General features: G+C 37.7%; 2 protein-coding genes across 6 annotated transcripts in view; one reads left to right on the forward strand and one right to left on the reverse strand.

Annotated features, from left to right (window-relative positions):
- HBP1 (HMG-box transcription factor 1) overlaps positions 1 to 20,355 on the forward strand; it is a 33,784-nt gene extending 13,429 nt beyond the window's left edge. For 2 of the 4 annotated variants that reach the window (XM_025381268.1, XM_025381267.1), the window contains exons 3-11: positions 49 to 277; positions 3,423 to 3,564; positions 3,983 to 4,094; positions 4,181 to 4,293; positions 6,901 to 7,057; positions 7,766 to 7,910; positions 13,397 to 13,714; positions 18,007 to 18,148; positions 19,254 to 20,355. In XM_025381268.1, the coding sequence (XP_025237053.1) occupies positions 49 to 277; positions 3,423 to 3,564; positions 3,983 to 4,094; positions 4,181 to 4,293; positions 6,901 to 7,057; positions 7,766 to 7,910; positions 13,397 to 13,714; positions 18,007 to 18,148; positions 19,254 to 19,271 (1,376 nt within the window). In that variant the 3' untranslated portion in view covers positions 19,272 to 20,355. The remainder of the gene's footprint in view (positions 1 to 48; positions 278 to 3,422; positions 3,565 to 3,982; positions 4,095 to 4,180; positions 4,294 to 6,900; positions 7,058 to 7,765; positions 7,911 to 13,396; positions 13,715 to 18,006; positions 18,149 to 19,253) is intronic. The other 2 variants (XM_025381266.1, XM_025381269.1) reach the window with 2 other exon arrangements.
- Positions 20,356 to 20,370: 15 nt separating this feature from the next.
- Positions 20,371 to 26,300, reverse strand: part of COG5 (component of oligomeric golgi complex 5) — a 365,256-nt gene continuing 359,326 nt past the window's right edge. For both annotated transcript variants that reach the window (XM_025381265.1, XM_025381264.1), the window contains one exon: positions 20,371 to 21,436. In XM_025381265.1, coding sequence (XP_025237050.1) covers positions 21,322 to 21,436 — 115 coding nt within the window. In that variant the 3' untranslated portion in view covers positions 20,371 to 21,321. The remainder of the gene's footprint in view (positions 21,437 to 26,300) is intronic.

The raw sequence follows: 26,300 nt of genomic DNA on the forward strand, positions 1-26,300 counted from the left end.
GTATTAGTAATTTCCTTTTTATGATTTTGAGTGTGCTTATATTTGCAGATGACCTTCCTGAACTTCAGGCAGTTCAAAGTGATCCTACCCAATCTGGCATGTACCAGTTGAGTTCAGATGTTTCACATCAAGAATACACAAGACCATCTTGGAACCAAAATACCTCAGACATACCAGAAACTACTTACCGTGAAAATGAGGTGGACTGGCTAACAGAATTGGCAAATATCGCGACCAGTCCACAAAGTCCACTGATGCAGTGCTCATTTTACAATAGGTAGGAGCATTGATTATATTTTTATTTAAAAATTCTATCATTACAAAAAGGTTTTGTTATAATTTTTTCTAGTTTAAAAGTAATAATGCTTTAAATTGTTAGAATTTAAGTCATTAGAATTAAGCTCCTTATCTAATGATCAAAGACTTATTTCACTTACTACCATGATTTCATATTTTGAGAATTAAAGGTGATAATGAGAACCATAGAGTAAAAAATATTTGTAAATGTTTAAAATAAATTAGACCATGAAATAATTTTACTACATAAAGAAATGAAAATTATATTTGTCTAAAGAAGCAGAGTTGTAATCAAGATTATATTTTAAACTTTTATCAAACTTGAGTTGGGTTCCATTTGGTCTAGGTTTATTTCTTCCGTAGTTTATGTGGCCTTATGTTATTTGCCTGTTTGCTAATTTTAAAATTTGCTAATATTGAAATCTTAAACTTACAAAAGTGGATTAAAAGTGGGTAACACTTTCATATATCCAGACAGAGTTTAAGAAATGAGTGTGCTATGAAATTATGGAAGCTTCCAGCTAATATGCCTAGGGAGACCTAAGTGGAAAACACTTTATTGTTTATCCCTAAAAAGAAATGGATAAATATGACAGTTTATAAGGGAGAGAAATGCCCATATTTGCACACCTGTGAGTAGGAAATGATAGACCAGAGTTTTATACTAGGTAATGTAGGAATAACTGTAAACTTTGTTAGTGCTCCTGAGTGTAATGCATTGCCAAAGAATAAACTTATTAGGTATGAAATCTGACTTTTCTTGTAATCTATTAAGTTGTGCTGCTTTTCTTGTATTTAGCAGGATATTGATCTTGACTAGAGCAAATTGAATTTAGTTAACTTCAGTTTAATTCCATGTTTGTTTCCATAGGAAAGAAAACTTCCTTTCAGAGTTCCTATTTCCTTTATAGTCCTAGTTTTCGTTGTAATCTTAATAGTCAAAAAGCTAAAAATTATTATTATTTTTTAAAAAAACCCGATTTAACTATCGGATTTGTTTTCTTTCTCTAGAGATAATACTTTTTTTCAGTTTTTACAGCAGAGTCATAGGATTAATAATACAGTTTATGGAAAGTGTGTAAACCCTTCAGAAGAAAATCAGTGTAAATAAAAACATAAGACATAAAGAAAGGAGTACCTCCCTGAGGATGTATTATTCTGTCCAGCATTTTGAGTAATGCTCTGCTCTCTGGCCTGCCTCCTAACACTGTCTGCTCATGCAGCTTCTTGTTGGGTGTTAAACTATGTTACTGAGCTTTGATATCTGAAGTCTTAACTGTATAGTTAAGGAGTTGAGGACAGGTAAAAATTTATATTACCCCTGCATAGATAGAGAAATGAAGAAATCAATGCTGTGAGTGTTGAGACATGTTTAGCATGTTAATTTTCACAGAATATTCAGGCCATATACATTTTAGAATATCACATTGTTCTTCATTTTGATTTATTTTTACTTTTTGTCACTTCCGTTTTAAGTGGTTAAACAGAAGAACTGATAAAACTCACTTTTTAAAATTAGGGAGTCAGGGATGAACAAAAGGAATATTTAGCAGTTTGGCCATTCTCTGATACTTCATTTACATCTAAATGTGTAATAACAGGATAGCCAGTTTTTGGGCAAAAGATGAAACATTTAGCATATAATTTGAAATCAAAACTTGGAGAGTATGCTAAAATGCATGGATATCTGAGGGCCTTTTGATTTAAGGAGTGATATGAACATGAAAGCAAAGTATAGATCCTTATGTAAAAGTAATTTCTGGAAAGGTAAAATGCAAAATGTTAATGAGGATAAAGTAGAAATTGAAGGGCTAATACAATTTCTCAGGAAATAAGGGAAAAATTGGAAAGATGTCCTTTTTCTCTCTCTCTCTTTTTTTTTTTTTGTTTTTGAGACAGAGTCTTGCTCTGTTGCGCAGGCTGGAGTGCAGTGGCGCAATCTCGGCCCACTGCAAGCTCCACCTCCCAGGTTCACGCCATTCTCCTGCCTCAGGCTCCTGAGTAGCTGGGACTGCAGGCACCCACGACCACGCCTGGCTAGTTTTTTGTATTTTTAGTAGAGATGGGGTTTCACTGTGTTAGCCAGGATGGTCTTGATCTCTTGACCTTGTGATCTGCCCGCCTCGGCCTCCCAAAGTGCTGGGTGGGATTACAGGCGTGAGCCACCACACCTGGCCCTTCCTCTCCTTTTTAAAAAGAGTATTAGTATAGATATGCATAAACTTTTTCTATTAAGCATCACATCTTTATTTGGCATCTCAACAATTATCCTGATTTGGGACCTTACCTTCAGATGGTTTTCCCTCCTCCAGCTGACTGTCTTCCTCTCTGCTTCCTTTCCAGACTGCTGAGTCCGTACATGTCATTAATCATCCTTTATAAGCTTGTTTCTTTCTGTTACCCCACCCATGAATATCTGGTTTGTTTGTGAGGGAAGGATCTGGGTATGTTCCTGGGAGCTCCATATACTCTAAAGGGAGCATTGTCTGGTAAAAGAGACTTTTGAGGGGAAGAGAAGAGGGGAAGGGATAAAGTTTTTTTTTTAAGGTGATCCTTGGGGAGAAAAAACAACTAGACCTTATATGTAGTTGCTTTTCAGCAAGTTTGTATTAGAAAACAAGAAATAGTGTCCAGTCACGAGGAGGGTGGATAGGCTGCTCTCTGCTATAAAAAGTTTAAGCATTTTTGCTTAAGGTAGTTGTTATATCTGTCCAGTGATATGTGGTTGGTAGATAAAGAGTTCAGAGTTGGTTACATTAAGCTTAAATGCTGTCTTCATACTGGGAGTTACTGAGTACATCAAAATAGAAGAAAGAAATGGATAGGACGCCCTGCATAAGTGGATATTAACATTCACAAATGAAATACACACGTATATGTATTGATAGAAAAATGAATGGGATAAATGAAACCGTAGTCGTAATTTAAAATATATTGTCAAATCTGAAAAAATGGTATCTAAAGGAATATGATTATAAAATGAAATCTTGCTGTCTTTATTCATGTTTACCATAGATGTGTTCAATGTAATAACATTGGCATTTTAAATACGAAGTTATTTCATCAACAGGAAGGATCTACTTTAAGGACCTATGCTTACGGTTAAAACTGTTGCTTTATTTTAGATCATCTCCTGTACACATCATAGCCACTAGCAAAAGTTTACATTCCTATGCACGCCCTCCACCAGTGTCCTCTTCTTCGAAGAGTGAGCCAGCCTTCCCTCATCACCATTGGAAGGAGGAAACACCAGTAAGACATGAAAGGGTAAGTTTATTTATGAGGTTAAACTTTTACAAAGTTTGCACAACAGTTGAAATACATTAACTTTCCCCATAGGAAATAGTCTCACTGTTCTGTTAGTGATCTGCATTTGATTTTATATACAGCTCTACTATGTGTTAGGAAAGTTTATTATTAATGGGAATGTGCATATAACTTAAGCTTCCAAAAACTTTGTTTTGTGTGTGTGTGTGTCTTTTTTTTTTTTTTTTTTTTTTTTTTTTTAGCAAATTCTCCCATAGCCTGACAATCTTCAGTTTTTGAAGGCGTTATATTTTCCCTAAGTTTAGAATTATTAAGTTACCCGCCTACAAGCATGGGCCTAAAGACGTGAGATGAAAACAGATATTAAAAGGTATATTTTAAAAACAAATAAAAAAGTTGATAATATTTTTCTCCATAGGCAAATAGTGAGTCAGAATCTGGCATTTTCTGCATGTCCTCCCTGTCAGATGATGATGATTTGGGATGGTGCAATTCCTGGCCTTCAACTGTCTGGCACTGTTTTTTGAAAGGTAAAAAAAAAAAACCTTGAATTTTCTACAGCTTACTTGTCTAGTACAGTCACATGTCTAATACTTGTTTTCTACCTAAACCTTAGGCACACGACTGTGCTTTCATAAGGGAAGCAATAAGGAATGGCAGGATGTTGAAGATTTTGCTAGAGCTGAAGGCTGTGATAATGAGGAAGATCTTCAAATGGGCATTCACAAGGTTAATTTAAAAGTTTTAAAAAATTTTTCAAAATCTTTCAAAATGAAACAAGATATGTTGTTAATCTACAGAAATATCCTCCATTCACTTTCATATTTAAATGACATCTTACATTTTAGGTAGAGAACTTTTATGACCACTCATTGCTTAGTCTGATGGGGAGGAGCATTGATTTTAGGTTTGCCTTTCTATCATGCTTTCTTGGATGGGAAATAGTATATTTCTTGGTGCTTCTTTGTGTTTTATACACTTTACATTGGGGAAAACTGATATTACAAATATGTAATGAGGCCGGGCGCGGTGGCTCATGCCTGTAATCCCAGCACTTTGGGAGGCCGAGATGGGCAGCTCACGAGGTCAGGAGATGGAGACCATCCTGGCTAACACGGTGAAACCCCGTCTCTACTAAAAATACAAAAATATTAGCCGGGCGAGGTGGTGGGCGCCTGTAGTCCCAGCTATTCAGGAGGCTGAGGCAGGAGAATGGCGTGAACCCGGGAGGTGGAGCTTGCAGTGAGCCGAGATTGTGCCACTGCACTCCGCCTGGGCGACAGAGCGGGACTCTGTCTCAAAAAAAAAAAAAAAAAAAAAGAAGTATGTAATGAATAAATTAACTAACCAAAGCCTTGCCTTAGGTAATCTACAAAGTGATTAATTCCCCTATAGATTATTGACAGTCAATTATTGTATAATTATATAAGCTGTTTTATATTAAGTTACTAAAACTAGCATTTTCTAAGTTGATGAGCAAAAGCAGTAGCGAGCAATATTAGGATAAAGTTGACACCTTTCACTTTGAAATTTTTAATTTCTCCATCTCTCCTGTAGGCAAGAAAATGGGCATGTGAGATGTGCTTGTACAAATTCTTTTTTTGATCCTGCTGTGTCTCACTATTAAGTCTCTTGAGAAAAATTGTCCTGTCTTGGCTGCCTTCAGTTTCCTCCCCTTGCTTTACTCTTCACTTTAGTAAAGTTCACAATAGTCTTAACTTTCGCCTCTACTGCTCTACAAAAATTGTCCCAAAGGTTACTAGCTTTATTCTGATTTCTAGGATGAGAGACCTTATTTGTTCTGTTTGACATCTGTACAATATTTGACACATTGGGTTAGTTCCTGACATTGTCTTCCCTTGATTTGTGTAGCATGGCAGCATCCTGATTCTCAGTCTTTTAGGTCTGGTACTTGACTGTCCACAATGCTGAATATTAGACAAGATTCTGCCCCCTTCACTTTCTTCACCAGTTCCTCTCTCCTGATAATGTCAGCAGCGCCTCCATCGTGTCCTGTGGAAAGCACTCTGGACTTGGAGTCAGGAAACCTGGACTCTCTTTATAGCTTCTCCAGCAATTATCTGTGTTACTGATCTTAGGCAGATTGTTAACCCCTCTGAATATTGGCTGCCTGATCTGAAAAATGGGATTGGATTACTTTTAAGGTCTCCTGCAGCCCTGAGAATTAGAAGATTTTGTAATTTCATTATTTGCCAGTCTGTGTCTATAACCTTCACCTGCACATTTCTAGCTGCATGTTAGACATCTCTACATGAATATCAGTCAGTTATTTGAACTAAGCTTAGTATGACCAAAACTGCCCTCACCTTTTTCTTCATCTTCTTGGCTTACTTTTCTCCTCTTCTTTTAAAGTTATTATTATCCTCCTTCTTGATTACCAGATTCAAAACCATGAAGTTAGTCTTTTACTATTCTATTTCTTCCATTTATATTCATTTCATTCTAATTCTGTAAAAATTTTTAAGTCATTCTCTCTTATTCATTACCTTGTTCATGTGTTAGCATAATTATGCTTGGATACTATAGCAAGCTTTTGGCATGTTTGTCTCCTTTGTTTTTCGGTGAATGTAAGGGTAAGGATCATGTTTGTTAGTGTTTGTATTTTCAGATCCTACCATGTGGCATGTGTTAAATGCTCAGTATTCATTGAATTTAAATTTGTCTGCTTCTCTTACCATTGCACTTGTCAATTCAGGTCTATAATAGGTGTCTCTCATTATATCCTCAAGTAATTGAATATGAGATCTTTCCTTCTGTAGAGTCTCTTCTTATTTACCATCATCTTAAAAATTGACAGTCATGCTGATGAAAACACTTTGATTGATTTCCCAATACCTTCTAAGCAAAAAGTGTAAGTACTTTGCTTGTCTTTAAGAGGCCTTTACTAACTGGCCTCTCTTTATTAACTTTATTTGCCCCAGATCTGAACTCACCTTGTATTTTTAGCAAATACTCAGCACTCCCCAAAGAAGTTGTTAATTACAGATTTCTTGGTGCAAGGCATGTCCTTCCATCTTTCTAAGTTGCATTCTCAGTTCCAATTGGAATTGAAAATCCTCCTTAATCTCTCTTTTGGAATTAATAACTCTTTATTAAACTGCGTCACCATTATTTATACTTGAGTGTAATTGCTTATTCCAGTCTAGTTACTTATATATGTGTCTTTCTTCACTACTGGGTTTGAAAGCTCTTTAATGGCAGGGATCCTGTCTTGGTTATTTTTACCTTTTCCACAAAGTCTTACATGTAATGGGAACTTCACAGTGTTTTGAATTGAATATTTCCAATTCATTCACGCTATGCATATATTTTCAGGGCTATGGTTCTGATGGTCTAAAGTTGTTATCACATGAAGAAAGTGTATCATTTGGCGAGTCTGTACTGAAGTTGACTTTTGATCCTGGTACAGTAGAAGATGGTTTACTTACCGTAGAGTGTAAGCTGGACCACCCTTTCTATGTTAAAAATAAAGGTAGGGCTTGAATTGCATTTGTAGTAACGTTTTTTAAACAAAGCTTCTTAAATCTGTAATTATGTCTGTAGCTTTGATGATTAAGAAAAAATAATTTGAGGGGAAAATATCTTTCAAACTAAATAAAAAACTACCATAGGGAATGCTTATAATAATACCTAATGGTGCTTAAGTATCTTAGCAGTGGTCAGGTGGAACTCTATTTCCTGTGAGTGTAAGAAATTTTTAGATTCATGTAGCATACTATAATAAGCTTTCTGTTATCTTGGTATAGTTTGGGGAATGTACTGATCTGGTTATCACATTTTCATTAAGAGTTACCAAATATGATATAAACCTGAATCACTCTTCAGAGCCTTATTATAGTAACACCATGTTAAACATAATTTTATAATTCAGAAACTATTTCATGGTCTCAGTCATCATTTATCACTTATTGTCATTGTAGACTGATGGAAGTGCTGATTGATAGAGGAGCCCTATATATAATAAAATGCTGAATGATAAGCTAGTTTTAGAGGGCTCTTACATTGCTGAAAGGAAATACTTATCTAGTACTTTATTGTAAAGATACATGACTTGTGTTAGAGAATCTCTTGAGATTTAGCAATAACTTTTTATTTTTAAGATATAGAAATGATATGTCTGTTCTGAAGTAGGGTGCTTTCTGTGAGTCCTCATCCTTTATGCAACATTGTTTAACTTTAGGTTGGTCATCATTTTATCCAAGCTTGACTGTGGTACAGCATGGCATTCCATGTTGTGAAGTTCATGTTGGCGATGTATGTCTACCTCCTGGACACCCCGATGCCATTAATTTTGATGATTCAGGTGTTTTTGATACATTTAAAAGGTAATATTGGATTAATTCTTTGTTTTATTTTCCTCTTAAAGTTTGCCCTTCATTTCCCTAATGGTTGTTAAGTCAGATATTTAGGAATTTCAGTCTTTAAAGATTTGAGAATGATGAAATGAAAACTTACTAGGTAATTAAAGTATAATAGTTAACAGAGTTTTGCATATAGTTGTCATATAGGAAAATTGAGTTTATAAAACATTTAGGATTAGATAAGGAAGAATATCGCACGTTACATGACCAAGAGTTTAATGGTTCAGCTTTGATAGTTACATTTAAAAAGTTGTGGTATCTGGCCAGTTGTTTTTAAACAGCTTATACATCTCTTGTGTTTTTTGTAGTTAACTGTATTTTTCTTGATATATTAGTTAACTGTATCTTTGTTTAATACTTATTTTGACCAAGGGCATTAGTTGCATGGTTTAACAAACAGTAGAAAATAGGCCAAACTTGACATCTAAAGGCTTAGAGAGGGGAAGTGGTTATTCCTGAGATCACGTTGCTGGTAAGCGGCAGAGTAGGACAAGAACCAATGTGTCCTGACTCCAGAAGGTTGGTCAGCTATCTTCATTTATATGGGCTTTTCCTGGTTTTTGTGCTGAAAGTCCAGCTTTCAGGAAACCCTTCAGTCCTAGACAAACTGGAACCATTGGTCACCTTGCTCCTAGAAGGAACCCAGAGAAAGTCTGCTTGTAGATATCTGGGATTTAAAGATACATTCTTTCTTTAAGATGATTATCAAATCCATAGGCATGTACGGGCACTAAGTAGAGAATTCCCAAGAGTCCCTGCTGGCCTGTAGATTTTATTTCATTCAGTTTAATTAATATATTTTATATATCATGAGAATGAAACTATTATTAAAAAAGCAAATCGCATAGGGCCTGACACAAGCCACATGCTCAATAAATGTCTACAAGCTTATACTCTTAATGCTGTTTGATTATATCCCTCATACACACTCTTTTTTGAAAAACTAGAAAAATGAGTCAAAATTTTAATGACTGATACTTAGGATATATAGATTAGTGATAACTCCTATGTTTTGGTGAGACTGTAACCTGATAGAAAAATTTTGGAAGATAATTTGGCTTTATCTTGTAAAGGTATTAGCAATTTCATTACTCTTTTATATATATCCTAGAGAAGTAAATTCTTGTAATCATGCTCAAGGAGATGTGCAAGTAAGTTTGTAGCTGTATTGCTCATGATAGCACAAATGTGGAAACTGTCAATACTTATTAACTGGAGAGTGACTCCATGAATTCTGTTATAATCATAGTGGAATTAGTGGAAAATGAATGAACCTTAGGTATACACTTTAAAACATGGATCAATTTTTAAGACAATGTTTAGTAAAAATAAGTCTTGGAAATATACAGTATGAGTCTATTTTATGGAATCATGTTCCTTAGAAATATATCAAAATAACCATTATATATGGTATGTAGCACACATTATATAATTATGTCAGGGGTCCCTGAAGACTAGCCCCCAGGTTTGATGATTTGCTCAGAGAATTCACAAGACTCAGCACATAGTTGTGCTCATGGCTGTGACTTATTATGGCAAAAAGATATTAATACAAAGCAAAACTGGGAAAGGGAAAAGATGTGGGGTGAAGTCTGGGGGAAGCAAGGCTTCCAGGGATCCTCTCCCAGTGGGATTAAGGGCATGTTTTATTCCCCCAGCAGTGGGCTGTGACAACATATATGAAATGTCGTCTCCTAGGGAAACTCGTTAGACTCACTCGGGCACCTAGGGTTTTTATTGAGAGCGGTCACGTAGGTTTCTTCTGCCTGGCACATACCAAAATCCAGACTTCCAAAAGGAAAGCAGGCATTCAGAGCAAACTGTTGTTTGTACATCCAGTTTAGGCATAGTAAGCCACTCAGTTGTGGGAATGATGGGACCCCTCAAAATCCAAGTTCTAGAAATTAGTCAAGGGTCAACCTTGTAAGTAGACTTTTGAAAGGATAGCAGTCATTTCTGTATAATGAAACACTGTGTCTTACATATTAAGAAAGATAGTAATATAACTAATGCTACTATAGCATTTATATATTGTATTTATGAGTAGTATTTTCATAATAAAATTGAACAAATAAAGGAATGATAAACATTCAGGAGAGTGGTTATTTCTGGGAGTGGCAAATATGGAACTTTAAGTGATACTAGAAATATTCTTAATTTGAATTGTGGGTTCACTCATTTATTTGTATGCTTCATAACTTAACATATATATGTAAATTTTACATATTATTACATAGCACAAAACTTTTTTAAAGCAAAAGGGAAAACTTGCCTAATTCCTGTTTTTCTGAGATAGCAAATTCTTAACCATTTGATCTCACTGAATAATAATCACTCCCAAGATGACGTTAGTCATTGGTCTCATTTTATTGTTGAGTGACTTCAGTATAACAGCAGGAGCACCCACCTTGCAAAGGAGTGGAAATGGGTAGTATCATCATGGAGAAACCAGGACAAAATTGAGATGCTGAAAGTGACTATATTTTCATTGTGGATTGGATTGGTTAAGGGAGATGATGCCTGGCCTAGGGAGGGCAAGAAGATAAAGAGGTAAGAAGAGGAAAAAGTCCAAGTGGAACTGCTCCAAGCAAACTCTCGGGTCATGATTTACAGAGGACATGTGAGTAGTGTCTAGCTCAGGAAGAATCAGAAGTCAGTAATCAGTTGATGAGTTCTCATACGTAATTCAAGGTTCTGTTGTAAGCAGTCCATTCTGAGACACTTGAGAATTGAGGCCAACCTTCTAGGCCTCGGGCATTTAAAACAGTTTTTTTTGACTTTTTGAAGTTGACATTTCTGTTCAAGTAATATGATTTAACAAACTTATTGAGTGCCTACTATGTATATAATGTTAATTTATTTCATATTAATTACCCTATTTGTAGATTATATCCTCATTTTACAGAGAGAAGTAAAGTTGAGAGGTTAAGGAATAAAGCCCAAAATAAAGGCAGTTAGTGTCAGAATTAGGATTCAAGCCCATATCTTGTAAAGATTCCAAATTTTTAGTACTCTAGCTACTCACCTAAGATAATTCTAAGATAATTCTACAATAATAGATACCCCTAATGGCATAATACACTGTGCCAGCTTCTGCCCTGTTTCTTACGTTTATTGTTCTTTTTGGCACCACTGCATAGCATAATTTCACAGATAAGTAAACTGAGGCTATAGGGTTTATTTAACTTGGCCAAGGTCATATTACTAGCTGGAATTTGAACTCAATTGAAATTTTCCATTATTATTTTCAGAATTGGTTAAAAAATGAGTTAAGAATGGGCATGCCTCTTTGCTTCCAGTCTAGAAAAGGAAATGGATTAGTAAATGTATACAGTAAATGTACATGCTGATTGAGAGGCAGTGTAGCCTGTTAGGAACGTGAGCTCGATCTGGACTGCTTGGATTCAAATCCTGGCTTTGCAATTGATTTGCTATGGAAGCTTGAGTAAATTAATATTTCTATGGCTCCTTTAAAAAAAATCTGTAAAATGGGGATAATATTGGAAGGATTAAATAAGTTAATATCTATGACATGGTTAATAGGCAGTACATTATTGTGGAGTTTGCCATTAAGACTAGTGATCAGACAGTGAAGTGGGAATGGGCATTCTAAGCTTAGGGAATGGCATGTACACAAAGTAGAGCTGTGAAAGGCACATTTGGGTACAGGTGCTTTAGTGAAGAGAGTGAATGCTTACCTAAGGTAGTATAGCAAAAGATGAAGCTATTTTTAAAGATACTCTATGTCATTACTGCTACAGTAATAGTCATTGAATTTTGTGACTGAATATTTAAAACTGATTTAAGTTGTATCTGTAATGGAAGTAGATGATAGTTATATTTGTGCCACTAGATGGTGGAATTTTCAAATTTTAGTAATTAGCTTACCCAGTATCTTTTGGTATTTTAAGTTGTAATCATTTTCCATCAGTAGAGATGGGTAATTTTGTGTCAGTGCTAAAGTTTGCTATTTTTCTAAATTATGTATGGGAGGGGCTGAAGATACCTTACAAAAACTGCAAACCTAGAAAGCAGACATTGCTTTCCTGACATAATACTGATTGCTAAGCATTCATTAGGTAATTTTGGAGTCATAGTTTAAGTACATTTATTTCATGCAATACTTTCAGAAAAAAGACATCATGTACTTGATAACTGGTAAAAGTCATTTACTGTGTGTAGTCAGTGGCATGGACCACCCTCATTCCTTTGGCTGTTTCCATCTATCTTTAGAATTTTGTAATCTCATGTTTTACCTTTAGGCAGATGGTATTCCTGTAGCTAATGTTAACCTATTTTGATGTATTACCGGAATTTCTGTTTCAGAGAAGCAAGTAGGAGCTAAGTTGAGATTAGAAGCTGAATAAAAGGTTTCCTGCCAAGAAGACAGAAAAGTACTATAGGCAGAAAGAGTTAATGCTGGAACAAGACAATTCTTTAGCTTATTTCCATGTCTATGTAAACTGAACATACAGAACAAAATGTGGCCTTTCCTGACAAAGGCGGGTTTTTACAATGAACTTTTTTATGTTATTAGGCTATGTTATAGTTCATGGATGGCCTTTCAGGAGAGTGATGTATGTATGGCTCTCTCTACCTAAACAAATGACCCAGATTACTGGGCATTTTAAGTTCCTTTAATTATTTATTTGTTTTTGATTTTTTTTTAGACGGAGTCTCACTCTGTTGCCCAGGCTGGAGTGCAGTGGCATGATCTGCCTCCCGGGTTCAAGCGATTCTCCTACCTCGGCCACCTGAATAGCTGGGATTACAGGCATGTGCTACCGCGCCCAGCTGATTTTTGTATTTTTAGTAGAGATGGGGTTTCACCATGTTGCCCAGGCTGGTCTTAAACTCCTGACCTCAGGTGATCCACCCACCCTAGCCTCCCAAACTGTTGGGATTACAGACGTGAGCCACCAGGCCTGGCCTTAAGTTCTTTTAGCCACATTTAACAGCTTTTCATTGCCCTTTCCCAACCTTTTGTTTTCTGTAGTATTTAGTCCTTAGGCCTGATATGTTGCCTGCCACTCCATTGTAATTTTCTAGGTCTGGGTGCCTGTAGGCCAAGAAATCGTATTGTCACATTTATCCAGAAATGAATTTAAAATAAAAATAAGTGGGTTGTGTAGGATTTGGAGGAGTTACTTGCTATGAATAAAGTATGCTGATTATAGCATTCCTTTGGGAGGTTCAAAGTCTTTTTTAAGCTTTTGTATTATCTACAGAGGTTTTTTTAAAGAAATTAATTTTAGTTGGCACATACACAGATTTCATTTTATAAGCAACTATCAGTGGCAAAAGTTGTTAGTGTTGGTAACATGATACAGGGGGATATGCACTGAAATTTCCAATCATGTTAAGGGTTTTTTTTTTTTTTTTTAAACCTGCTTTTTAGAAATCAGAATTCTACATTGAATTAAAATCTTATTTTTTTTTTAATTTTATAGCTATGACTTCACACCTATGGATTCTTCCGCAGTTTATGTGTTAAGTAGTATGGCTCGCCAGCGTCGTGCATCTTTGTCTTGTGGAGGACCTGGTGGTCAAGACTTTGCAAGATCTGGATTCAGTAAAAACTGTGGCTCACCTGGATCATCACAGCTCTCTTCCAATTCTTTGTATGCTAAAGCTGTTAAAAACCACAGCTCAGGGACTGTGAGTGCCACTTCTCCTAATAAGTGCAAAAGACCAATGAATGCCTTCATGCTTTTTGCCAAAAAATACAGAGTTGAATATACTCAGATGTATCCAGGGAAAGATAACAGGTAAAAATAGTGATAATTCTGATTATAATCAATGAGTAATACTTCAATATGGTTCATAGTAACTGGAATAGTTAAGTAAACTTATTCTTTAATAGCTTTTATTCAACTCATAGGTTGACTTTTTTTTTTTTTGAGATGGAGTCTTGCTCTGTCACCCAGGCCAGAGTGCAGTGGTACAATCTCGGCTCACTGCAACCTCAGCCTTCCAGGTTCAAGCAATTCTCCTGCCTCAGCCTCCCAAGTAGCTGGGACTACAGGTGCCCACCACCACACCTGGCTAATTTTTTGTATTTTTAGTAGAGACAGGGTTTCACCATGTTGGCCAGGCTGATCTCGAACTCCTGACCTCAGGTGAACCACCCGCCTTGGCCTCCCAAAGTGCTGTGATTACAGGCGTGATCCACCGTGCCTGGCCAGGTTGACTTTAAGAAGTTACTAAGTGGAATTTTTAGAGTTATATGTAATTATTTTATAATACCTAGACAATTAGGTTACCTACCTTAGTAGTAAGGATCTACCTTTTATTATTTGTGCTGTAGCCCAGGCTGGAGTACAGCAGTGTGACTCACTGTAGCCTCTATCTCCCAGGCTCCATTAATCCTCCTACCTCAGCTTCCTGAATGGCTGGGATTACAGGCACATGCCACCACACCCAGCTAATTTTTGTATTTTTTGTAGAGATGGGGTTGTGCCATGTTGCCCAGGCTGTTCTCAAACTCCTGGGTACAAGCGATCTGCCTGCCGCCCAAAGTGCAAGATCTACCTTTTAAAATCATCTTATTTATCTGTTACAGGACACAGTTCTAACAGTTGATAGTTGTATCTTTATAGAACAGCGAAACTAAGTCAACTATGGATTGTACGGGGAACTGGCAATTTGTAGCAAGTTGCCAGAGTTGTCAAAAGGCTGAACTTAAGAGCTGTCCTCAGTGGAAGCTGGGAATACAAATCAACTCAAGTCCTTCCTACTCTGTTGCCTGTACCCTTACTCATCTCCAATTCCTGTACTACTGAATCCCTCTCATACCAGTCAGGTTCTCCATATATTAATAAAGCTGTCTTCTTCCAGTCTTTGTATCCTGAGGATCAAAACTACCGTTTCCTTTATCTTGATATCATGAGAAAAGTCAGATGTAACACAGTAATGAATAGCTTTGTCCTAGTTCCTTATTCCTTAAGATACCTAAGTGTGGAATTACGAGTCAAGAATTCTAAGAGCCTTTGTTTGTTTGTTTTGAGGCGGAGTCTCACTGTCATCCAGGCTAGAGTGTAGTGGCAGGATCTTGGTTCACTGCAACCTCTGCCTCGTGGGTTCAAGTGATTCTCCTGCCTCAGCCACCCGAGTAGCTGGGATTATGGGCATGAGCCACTATGCCCAGCTAATTTTTCGCATTTTTAGTAGATATGAGGTTTCACTATGTTGGCCAGGCTGGTCTCGAACTCTTGAGCTCAAGTGATCCGCTCACCTTGGCCTCCTAAAATGCTGGGATTACAGGCATGAGCCACTGGGCCCAGCCCTAAGAGACTTTTTAATACTATTGAAATTTTTTAACTCTTGGATCTGTCATTTGTGTGACTTTTGGCAATTAATCTAAGTTGTAATCCATTTCTTCAGTAAAAAGGGGGGGTTTAAGTGTGTTTTTTTAAAAAAATTAGTTTGGAAGTCTACTTCTCTGTGACTTTTAGGCTTTAAGGACATTTTAAGAATAATTTGTACCTTTCCCCTTGTTCAATTTTTGAGAAAATGGCCTCGGATTTAGTGACAGGTACATGCTGCATTTCTCTTTTTGTACATTTCTGGTATTATTAAACATATCCTTTGACTTCTAGAAACGGGATTCACGTCCCTATAAGTCTCTTCCCTGCCAGTAGTTGAGAATGTCAGCTGGGATGCATTCTGTATTTATTTACAATCCTGGGGGACTGGACTATCCTGATGATAAGAAGTGTAAATCTCATTTTATCTTTAGGTGTTTTGTTTTCTGATCTTTTTATAGAATCTCTAAATCAGGTTATATCCTTTATTGCTCATAAATCTTTTTTTTTTTTTTTTTGAGAGGGAATCTTGCTCTGTCACCCAGGCTGTAGTGCAGTGGTGTGATCTCAGCTTATTGCAACCACTGCCTCCCAGGTTCAAGTGATTCTCCTGCCTCAGCCTCCCAAGTAGCTTGGACTACAGGCATGCACCACCACACCTGACTAATTTTTTGTAGTTTAGTAGAGATGGGGTTTCATCTTGTTGGCTAGGCTGGTCTTGAACTCCTGACCTCAGGTGATCTGCCCACCTCTGCCTCCCAAAGTGCTGGGATTAAAGATGTGAGCCATCATGCCCAGCCAAATGTAATATTTTCTTTGCATTTTAGCATTGCTGCCATGTGGTATACTGGTAATCATCTAACACCGAGGGCCATCAGATGTCATCTCTCTCTAAACCGAATAAGTCATACATAATTTTGAAAATGGATTTTTCCCTGTCTCTAATAAAGCTGCCTTAATTCAGTGAATAAATTCTCATTTGGAGGCAAATTCTGAGGGAATGGAGACTAGAATAGGTCAGAGACATGTAGCTCATTTTAAGTTGCTATAAATGTCCATCTGGATGTAACATTCACTGCAGAAATAATCTTTAGATGTGTGTATTTTATAGTTGTTAGGGAATACAGCATATAGTCTATAGCATTGTGTACATTTCATTACCTGTCATCTTTTAACTTAAAAGAATAAATTTGTTTCCCAGTGCCGGCCCCTTGAAAAACATCCCATATTCTTTCTTACTGTGGATGACTGAGATGGTGTGAATATGTATTGCTTTGTTTAAATGTGTCAACCATTATACGGTACCTTTAACCCAAGACTAAAAGTTTTTTTTAAATGGGTTCTGCAAGTGGAATATACAAATTGATTTTCATTTTATTATTTATTTTTGAGAGAGTCTCGTTCTGTTCCCCAGGCTGGAGTGCAATGGTGGGATCTCGGCTCACTGCAACCTCTGCCTCCTGGGTTCAAGCGATTCTAGTGCCTCAGCCTCCCCAGTGGCTGTGATTACAGGCGTGTGCCATCACACCTGGCAAATAGTAGAGAGGGGTGATGGGGTTTCACCATGTCGGCCAGGCTGGTCTTGAACTCGTGGCCTCAAGTGATCTGCCTGCCTTGGCCTCCAGAAGTGCTGGGATTACAGGCATGAGTCACAACATCCAGCCCAACAATTGGTTTATAATAAAGGAAAATGCAGCACAATGTTTAACTGCATTAACTTATTGGATAAAAAGACAAATACACTTGTAGGAGAGCTTCTGTGGTTTATTACTGTTCGAAGGCACAAATGCCTGTTGCTTTGGCTTCCATATTAGTCAGTATAAAAATCACTTGACGCCTGTAATCCCAGCACTTTGGGAGGCTGAGATGGGCGGATCACGAGGTCATGAGATCGAGACCATCCTGGCTGACATGGTGAAACCTCGTCTCTACTAAAAATACAAAAAAAATTCGCTGGGCGTGGTGGCGGGCGCCTGTAGTCCCAGCTACTGGGGAGGCTGAGGCAGGAGAATGGCAGGAACCTGGGAGGCGGAGCTTGCAGTGAGCCGAGATGGTGCCATTGCACTCCAGCCGGGGTGACAGAGCAAGACTCCGTCTCAAAAAAAAAAAAAAAAAAAAAAAAAATCACTTGATGTGCTTTGTGCAAAATTTCCAGGACCTTATGTCCGTCTTATATGGGTGTCATGAAGTGAATGGTTAAAAGGTCTTTGTAGAAGGAAGGTGGTTTACATCTGTATGCCCTAGTTGAGACTGTTTTAGGTTTCATAGCAGAGTAACAAACAGGAGAAAATAGCTTCTAATTTTAGTCATGATGTATTCTATCAGTTCAACTTCTTACCATTTTGAGTTTATCCAGTTTTCTCAAGTAATAAAATATATTGCCTAAAGGTTTATTTATTTGGTTTTCTCTTGAGAGAAATAGTAAGGCATGCATAGTTAATTCTACACTTACACTATGGTTGTGTGAATGAAAAAAGACCTGTATCAAAACTATTTGATAGGTTACGGGCACAAATAGAGAGTGAGATTAGCTTTTAGTACAAGTTGAGTACTTTATGCTGCTGATACGGCACAATGGACTATTTGACTCGAGATTTTACTGGAAATGAGTATTATGGCCTTGACCTTTTCCCATCTCTATGATAGACAAGATTTTCATTTTTTAACTTCACATTTTTCTCCTGAAGTAGCAGCACTTGACATGAGATTTATGAAAAATGTGTACCTTCAGCATTGTGTAAATATTTATTTTACAGAGCCATAAGTGTGATCCTTGGTGACAGGTGGAAGAAAATGAAGAATGAAGAGAGAAGAATGTACACATTAGAAGCAAAGGCTTTGGCTGAAGAACAGAAACGTTTAAATCCTGACTGTTGGAAGAGGAAAAGAACCAATTCAGTATGTTTCAATAAATAGTGTTTAAAATTATCTTGCCTCGTCCCTGCAGGTGTACTGGCATGTTGGAGCAGTTGTTACAACCTTTAAGAGGTTGTGTTGATGTTATCTCTAGCATTTTTATACTTCAAAACCTAATAATGTTTTCGCATCATCATATAAAGACTGCCTTTCCTCAAGTGTCATTTACTGTCTTAGCATGGAAAGTCGAAATCTCAGGCAAACTTTAAAAAGAATGTTTGTTCTAAACATTGGTTGGAAAAATAATTTTGGAATACAGTATTTCTAGTTGAGTTGAAAGATAAGCATTATTAATCCATTAATATCACAGTAGAAAATTTCTCTAATTTTTGTTATGTCGCAACAGCTTTTCCTTAATTGGTGAGGGACCAATGAGGCTGGAGGCGTTGGGGGAATGTTAGCTACCATTTATGGGGAGTTGTGCCATTGGCACAGAATTTCTAGATTGAAAAATTTCGAGGGGGAGAAGAAATAGAAAGGCCCAGGAAGGGTGGCCAATAAGTCTGTATGATAAGCTATCTTGGATAGACTTGTTTCTTACAACTTTTCCATTACTAAACTAGCATGTTTTAGGTTCAGTGTTTTTATATTAATTGCAAGAAAATTGCGTGTGATACAGTGGGGTCAATTTGAAATCTCATTAAAAAACGAAGGGAAGATATCAGTAGTTTATAGTAGGAGAGCTGGCCAAAGATACTTTAAATTCACTCTGTGTACTTGTGCCTGTTTCTTAGTAACATGCAGGTCACATCTGTTTAAATTTTTCAAGAATTTCTTTAAAAATAGTGGTCAGTAGTCAGACGAGAGAGGTGACTGAACTGAGTTTTGGAAGTTCTTGGTTAATTTAGAATTTCTTGTGTTAGGACTTCTCCTGTATCCTTTTCTGTTCATCCTAGTCAATGTCTTATGATTGCATACATTTTCTGGATGCTTGAGCCATCAGATATCAGCTAGTTTTTTAAAATCACCTTTAAGAAGCAGTATTTTCTAATAGTAAATTTATAAACATCTTATACATCTTAGCTTTCATATATAGGGTTACTATGTATTGATTTGTAAACATTCACTGAGTTTTTTATTTCCACAGGGCTCACAACAACATTAAACCAGGATGCTTATGTTCTTAAGTCTATATTTGCATATACATTGACTCTTGATGGAAAGACTTAAGAAGATCAAGGTCTCACCATTTGTCCTCAATTCGTGTGACCATAAGATACTGATAGCATTGAGTCTTGAAATGATTTAATAATATGAGTGAGGATTTGCTTTCTCCATTAGAGCATTAAGCTAAAACTATCAACATTTTAAACCAAATTGCCTTATTTTTCTTCCAAACTTCATATATGTCTATCAGGTAATATAGGCTTGAAAATTGATATCCTGTGGTGCTAAAGTACAGTAGAAAGAGAGGAAAAGTGTATACATGTTTTATTTTAAATTGTACGAAAGGGGAATTTAAAAAATATGTAACTGCTGTTTATACATTGGCTCCTTACTGCTTATTAATCTGTATTGTACACATGATGGAATGAAGCAGAAGCTGGGAGTCGGCCTTTCTTTGAGTAACCACCACATGGCTCAGCATCTGTGCCAAACATAGGCGCTCCTAGTCTGGTCAGTGCCAAGAGGCTACCAGAACATGTGGCAGGTGGCTGGTGTTGGTGTCCCAGCCTAAGAGCCACCTGCTGCAGTTACCATGGCATGCTGAGTTGATGCACCAGGTGGCAGCAGCCATCCATTATTTCCAATGGAGACCTAGCCCAGGCCAAGGTAAAGTTAGTTAATAGCATTGGGATATAGTCACTGTAATGGTGCTATTAACAGTCAACACCATTGTATTTTTTAACTTCGTGTTCTATATCTCCTCAGCCATGTATCTTAAATATATTTTGTCATCATAATCTTTATGGTGGGGGCAGACTTTGCACTTATTGCAGTGCAACACTTGCACTTTAATTTCCTCCAACTGTCTAAAATTAGAGCAAATACATTGGCAATACAGCTGCTTTTGCTCTGAGCTACAATCATGGCTTTTCATGTTACTTACCAAGTGGTGTTTCTGGTTAGGAATCACAGCTGTAAAATTGATTTCAGTTCATTACACTTCTTCATGATGTTGCCCCTAAATTTTGCACACTATATTCTTGTATATTATTTCAAATAAATGGAAAAAAAAGTTGCTTATCTCTGACATTTACTGATTAATCTTGGCTGAATTTTATTTATGAGTTCTCAGAATAACAGGTTCAGGAGATGGAAAACATAAGGTAGATTCCTAACACTGCTAATTAGGAGGCTGCTGATGGGATTTTAAAAATTAAAAACAAAAATGTTAATAGCGGAACAAGAGCCATCAGAAAATAAGGACTTAGATTATCTACCAGTTATAGAGAATCACTATAGAATAAAAATTTTTAATTTTCACATGGTATCTTTGTTACAAGGTTAAACAGCCCAAAGTTCTGCTTTTAATGATGATATGACAAAGTGTAACAAAAGCCTTGCTTTATTTAAAGATAGAGTATGACATACTTAAACAAGGCCATTTAACCCTGTATCTTAGCTTTGGGATGTGCCAGTGGTTCCTCAACTTTGTTGTCTATTGGAATCATTTTGGGGATTTTTTTTGTTTGTTTTTTTAAATACTGGTGTCAGGCTCCCACTCCCAGACATGTTAATTAGAGTGCAAGTTGGGCATCAGGATTTTTAAAAAATCCTCTGGTGATATGAATGTGCAGCCAAATTTGGAAACCACTGAGCCTACATGCTTAGTGAAGAAGGCAGGGTTGGGGGAAGCAGGGTACGTATTATATAACGTGTTCATATCCTTTTAAAAGAAGTGGAGACTTTGGGTTTATGTACCCATAGGAGGACTCGGTTATGGATGGAAAAGAAATTTTAGCCTTGTACAAAAATCTGAACGAGGAAAACATCTTTCTGAAAAAATCAGGTCCATGGAATTAAAAGGTGATGACTCGACATTTTTATGCTAAAGTATAAGTGCTAAAGAGGTAAATAAAGGTTGACAGGAAATACAGAACAATCAATTACATTCTTAAAATAGTAGATAGTAGCTGTCTTTTGGAGTATGTGTTAACTGCCAACTATGAATGGGTTAGCACAAAGTGGAGATCAACAAAGCTTTCATATTGTTACTGAAGAGCAGACATAGCCTTCTGAAGCAGCTGAACCATTATGGGATAAACTGGTGCAAATTCTTTGCCTTCTCTACTTCTCACTGATTGAACGTAAGCTTCCAGGGCTCCCCTGAAAACCAAAATGAAAACAATGTCAAAATATGACATAAATCACATAAAACAGATTAGGGGATACCAATATATAAAAATTATTAATAAGCTCATTTCTGGAACTGTTAATGCTCAGTTTCTCAAGCCAAGTGACCAACAGCCTTCACTCATTTACTGGTACTGTTACTACGGTGACTATGTTTAGAGTGAAAAACTATAACCATGTTTTCAGTCTGCATTGTTCTTAGTGGTCTAGTCATGTACTCAGAGCCCTCTGGCTGTGTAAGTATGTTCTCAATTTCCCTCTTCAAGACGCCTGCAACGGAATAGGCACTTGTGCCTACTCCCAGAGCTCACAAGGGGCATCCTGTGCCTCTGAAAGGCATGCCCAAGAGTACAGGGGGATGGGGCCCTTTGACACATTCAGTAACACCAGTAGATGCATTATATTCCTGTTATTTGATGAACTATGAACAACCAACAACTAGAATAAATGCTCTTGGACTGTAATTATTGGCAAAATATATGATTGGGAGGCAGTCTGAATTTAATCAAGGGAATGTGGTACCATTCCATTATTTATGATTATGGTGTTCTCATGGATTAGGTTGGGGGTTAGCAAACTGCCTGCAGGCTGAATATAGCCTGATGCTTGTTCATTTATGTATTGTCTGTGGCTGCTTTCACACAATGGCAGAGTTGAATAGTTGAGGCAGAGACCATGTGGCCTGCAAAGTCTGAAATATATCTGACCCTTCTTTTACAGAAAAAGTTCATTAGTCCCTGAACTAGATCATCTGTTTAAGTGGAGCTAAAAAGAATGGCTACAAGATTAATTTTTAATTATTGGTCTAAGTACCAGATACACAAACACATTTTTGTCATAATTATATTTTCTTCAAAATTTCAGTTTGAGATTGGAGCATTTATGTAAAGATATAAGTTAATACCATTACTCAGTTCACATACAATAGCACTTAAGTGGTTTTCTTTTTGCTCTCAAATACTGAAAATACTAATCTAATTGGGTTTGTTCAAGATTTTTCATTGAATTATGGGGAATACCCTTCCCCAGAGTCTGGCTATCACTCATCAGTTTGTAGTGCCCTTCCATCCCACCAGCCACTGTCCACGTAAAGGGATTTCAAATCTCTTAAGTTCCAGCCCTGACCTCCCCCTCCTGATCTTTGCTTCTTCCTGTCCTCTGGACAGTTTTATCTGACTTGCTTCCAGGTAGCCCTCAAAGTCACTTGTCAAAAAACGGGCAGCATTCAGCCTGCCTTACCTTATTTCAACAAAGGGCACCATCAACTTAAGGTCTCTAAGTTCTTTTCCCCTCCTACACCTAAACAGTTACCAAATCCTATTAATTTGCTACACCCATTTCCACATCCAGTCCCTCCTCTCCCCTTTCCTTCACTTTGAACCCTTGCTATCTTGTGCCCTAATGATTGCTGTAGCCTCTTAGGTGCTGATCATCCTGGTGCTATTTCTCCCTTGTTCTGGTCAGTCTTCCATATTATAGCAAGAGGTCTCTCCCTGAAGTATTACAGCACTTGCCATGCCCTATTCTTTATAGGAAATGTGGAAAGGTCTGACTTCTGTATCAACAGTCTTGACTTAGCAGGGTCCAGCATTTTGGAATCCCTGAAGGCTGGCTGCATGCTCTGGTCAGTTCCTAGACTCAACCCAACTGAATACCAGCTTCATCATCAAGCTGCTCCCAGCCCTTTCTATGCTACTGCTGGGTTTTAGATAGCTTGATGTGGCCTAAAATCCTCAAATCATTAATTTCCATTTTTGTGTTACCAAGTAATGTGCAAAGCATGTTTGCCCCATTTGTATAGCCCAACCTGACTGCCCACCTAGGGAAAGATCAAGGGTGTCTGTTCATATATTACACTGAAATAAAGCTGTCTCTGCCTAACAAAGTAGGGTGTGCCAAAGGGCCTGTTTATCTTTGGCGATACTGAATGTTTCGGTTAAAGAGCCACATTCTCTTAGCCCTTTGCACATTATCTTCCTGTCCTTAGAATACCCTTCCTTGCTTGCTTTCTTGCGCAGCTCTTTATCTCTTAGGACTCAGCTTCAAATGCTCCCTTTTAAGAAAAGCCTTTTTTAACTCCAGGCAGCAGTAAAGAATGCAAACTACCTTGGAGTCACAAGGTTTGTGAAACTATCTAACTTCTGTATCAACAGCCTTGACTTAGTAGGATCCGGCATTTTGGAATCCCTGAAGGCTGGCTCCATGCTCTGGTCGGGGCAGGAGTACTTTAAATCAGGTATGTGGAGGGCTAGGCAAGCCCTTACTGAAGAAGTGTAGCTGTTTTAAATAAGATGTAAGTTCATACCATTACTCAGCTCACATACCCAGTTTCAAGTCCTAGCTAACATACCTCTCTCAACTGGCATGCAAGATGGAATTTAGTGCTCTTAGAGAACAATGTTTTGTGAGATGCCTTAGTTCAACTCAGAGCTGACCCTTAATGGAGATACTTGTCTATGAAAAAAACTTGCTTCTTTTAGTAATATGCTTCTAGTTGGTATGCCATCCTGGAAATTGTCTCCACTCCCTAAATGTAGTCCCTGCAGAATCATATACAGTAAAGAAATCCGCAAGAGCTCATCCGTCTTTTTTTTTTTTTTTTGAGACGGAGTGTCGCTCTGTCACCCAGGCTGGAGTGCAGTGGCCGGATCTCAGCTCACTGCAAGCTCCGCCTCCCGGGTTCACGCCATTCTCCTGCCTCAGCCTCCCTAGTAGCTGGGACTACAGGCACCTGCCACCTCGCCCGGCTAGTTTTTTGTATTTTTCAGTAGAGACGGGGTTTCACCGGGTTAGCCAGGATGGTCTCGATCTGACCTTGTGATCCGCCCGTCTCGGCCTCCCAAAGTGCTGGGATTACAGGCGAGCTCATCCGTCTTTAAGACAGTGAGATGTATGTATCAGTGTCTAAGAAGTGTTTATATTCACAGGAACTATAATCATTTCACAGTGAATGGGTCAGATATATTTGATGAACAAAAATCAACGTAGTTTCATTGGCATTTAAAAGGGTAAGACATCACATAAATTACACAATATGTAGAAGAAAGATCAGAAATGAGTGGTTAGATTTTTGGGTAGTCATCAAGAACACCATCAGAAGTATGGGGGAAAAAAGATGAAGCTGCCCTCCCACATGAAATTAGAGCAAGATTTTCGAGTACTTATTAAATTACTTCATTTGCTTAAGCAAAACATTAGCTTTCTTGGAAGTCAGGCCAAGCATTATGTAACAGTCTTAACTCTGGTTTGTAACCAAAATAAGTAGATTATTGAGGTTATCCTTATTGGGAAAAAACAAAACACGATTAGTAGAGGAATGGTTTGTGGTAACATGACAACACTGCTCAATGTGACAAAAACTAGCCAAGTGGAGGTTTTCATGGAGAACAACACTGATTTTTGTCAGGCATTTAAATATTCAGTGTGATTAGTAAGTACTGAAATGCGTAAATGACGTAAAGATACACTACATGCCTCAATAAGCAGTTAAGCTCAGGATTTTCCCTGGTTCTGTCCTCCCTCTTGGTCCTATCTCAGACACTCTGTTCACAGAACTGATAGGTAGCTAGTGACATAGGGGTACCCGGAGGAGAAACATTACCCTCCATCAATGGAGATCTTGGGAGTTCTGCAGAAATACAGAAGAGCTGAGGGAATGGCTTCCAGACTGTGGACCCTGGACCACGGTGAGAAGGCAAGGGATCCAAGGATGCACATGGCACCAAGCATTCTCTGATGGTGTAGATAAAAGTACCACTAGGCTAATAAGGTCTGTGAACATTTTTGCCATCATAAAAGTGTACTTCTACTCAAAGAGGGCCATAAGAAGAAGAGTTGTTCTCCATGGCAAATATCCAGAGTAAATGGATTTGAGGCCAACCCCACCACTGTTACAGAGCTTAAGAAATCTTTGCATCAAAAACTCTATCTTTATTGAAAACACATTCAACAGTTACAGACCCACAGGCATAAGTCAGGTGGCTGCCTCTGCATCTGAGGGAGCACACGTGTCTGGGGCACCTGCCTGATGCGGGCTGAACACATACAACTGCCCCCACTTACACCACTTGGTCCCATGAGTAAGTCATTACTCTGATTTTCAAATGAACTTGACTAGTATTCATTTAAGCTCCAGAAAGCATCTGGTGTCAGAAGAAAACAGGAAGGCAGGATAGTTGACTATTTGCCATTTGCTCAGCAGCAGTAGTTACACTATCCTCAATTTGCCCTATTTTATGACAACCTAACACATTACGCTGGGAGGAACAGAATGAATATACAACAAGGTTTGCCCCAGAAGCTAAAACAAATTTACTGACATTTAAAGAGCAATACTCACCCTCAGTTTGTCTACAGGGGAAAGAAATTCATCCAGTGGTGCTTCAGTATGCAAGAACAAAATTGTTTTGCAATAATACATAAGAAAGAACATTCTCTAGGACAAAAGTCCCCTCATTGCCAAGAGCTTGGGGTGCAGCAAGAGTATTTTTTTGAATCCCTGAAGGAGAGCTCAATTTTTTGCTAAGGGCATGAAGGTTCTGGAATCAGCCATGTGTGGAGGGATGGGTATGCCTTTTTAAAAAAGCATGACAGTATTTCTGAGCATGATTTTCAGTTGCTAAATATAGGCTTAGCAACAGCACTGCTGATGAAATCACTCAGGAGACATTTTTAAAGAGAAGCAAAAGAAAACAGATTTGTGATGCACCCACAGCAGGACAACTGTTTTGGATGAACTCATTCCAACTTGTTAAGACGACAAAAATGACCAACTTGTTAAGATGAGAAAAATGAACCATGTTCAATTAACTGAATCCTCTTTTTAAGATTACCAAGT

The sequence above is a fragment of the Theropithecus gelada genome, chromosome 3 (assembly GCF_003255815.1).
Source record: "Theropithecus gelada isolate Dixy chromosome 3, Tgel_1.0, whole genome shotgun sequence".
NCBI lineage: Eukaryota > Metazoa > Chordata > Mammalia > Primates > Cercopithecidae > Theropithecus > Theropithecus gelada.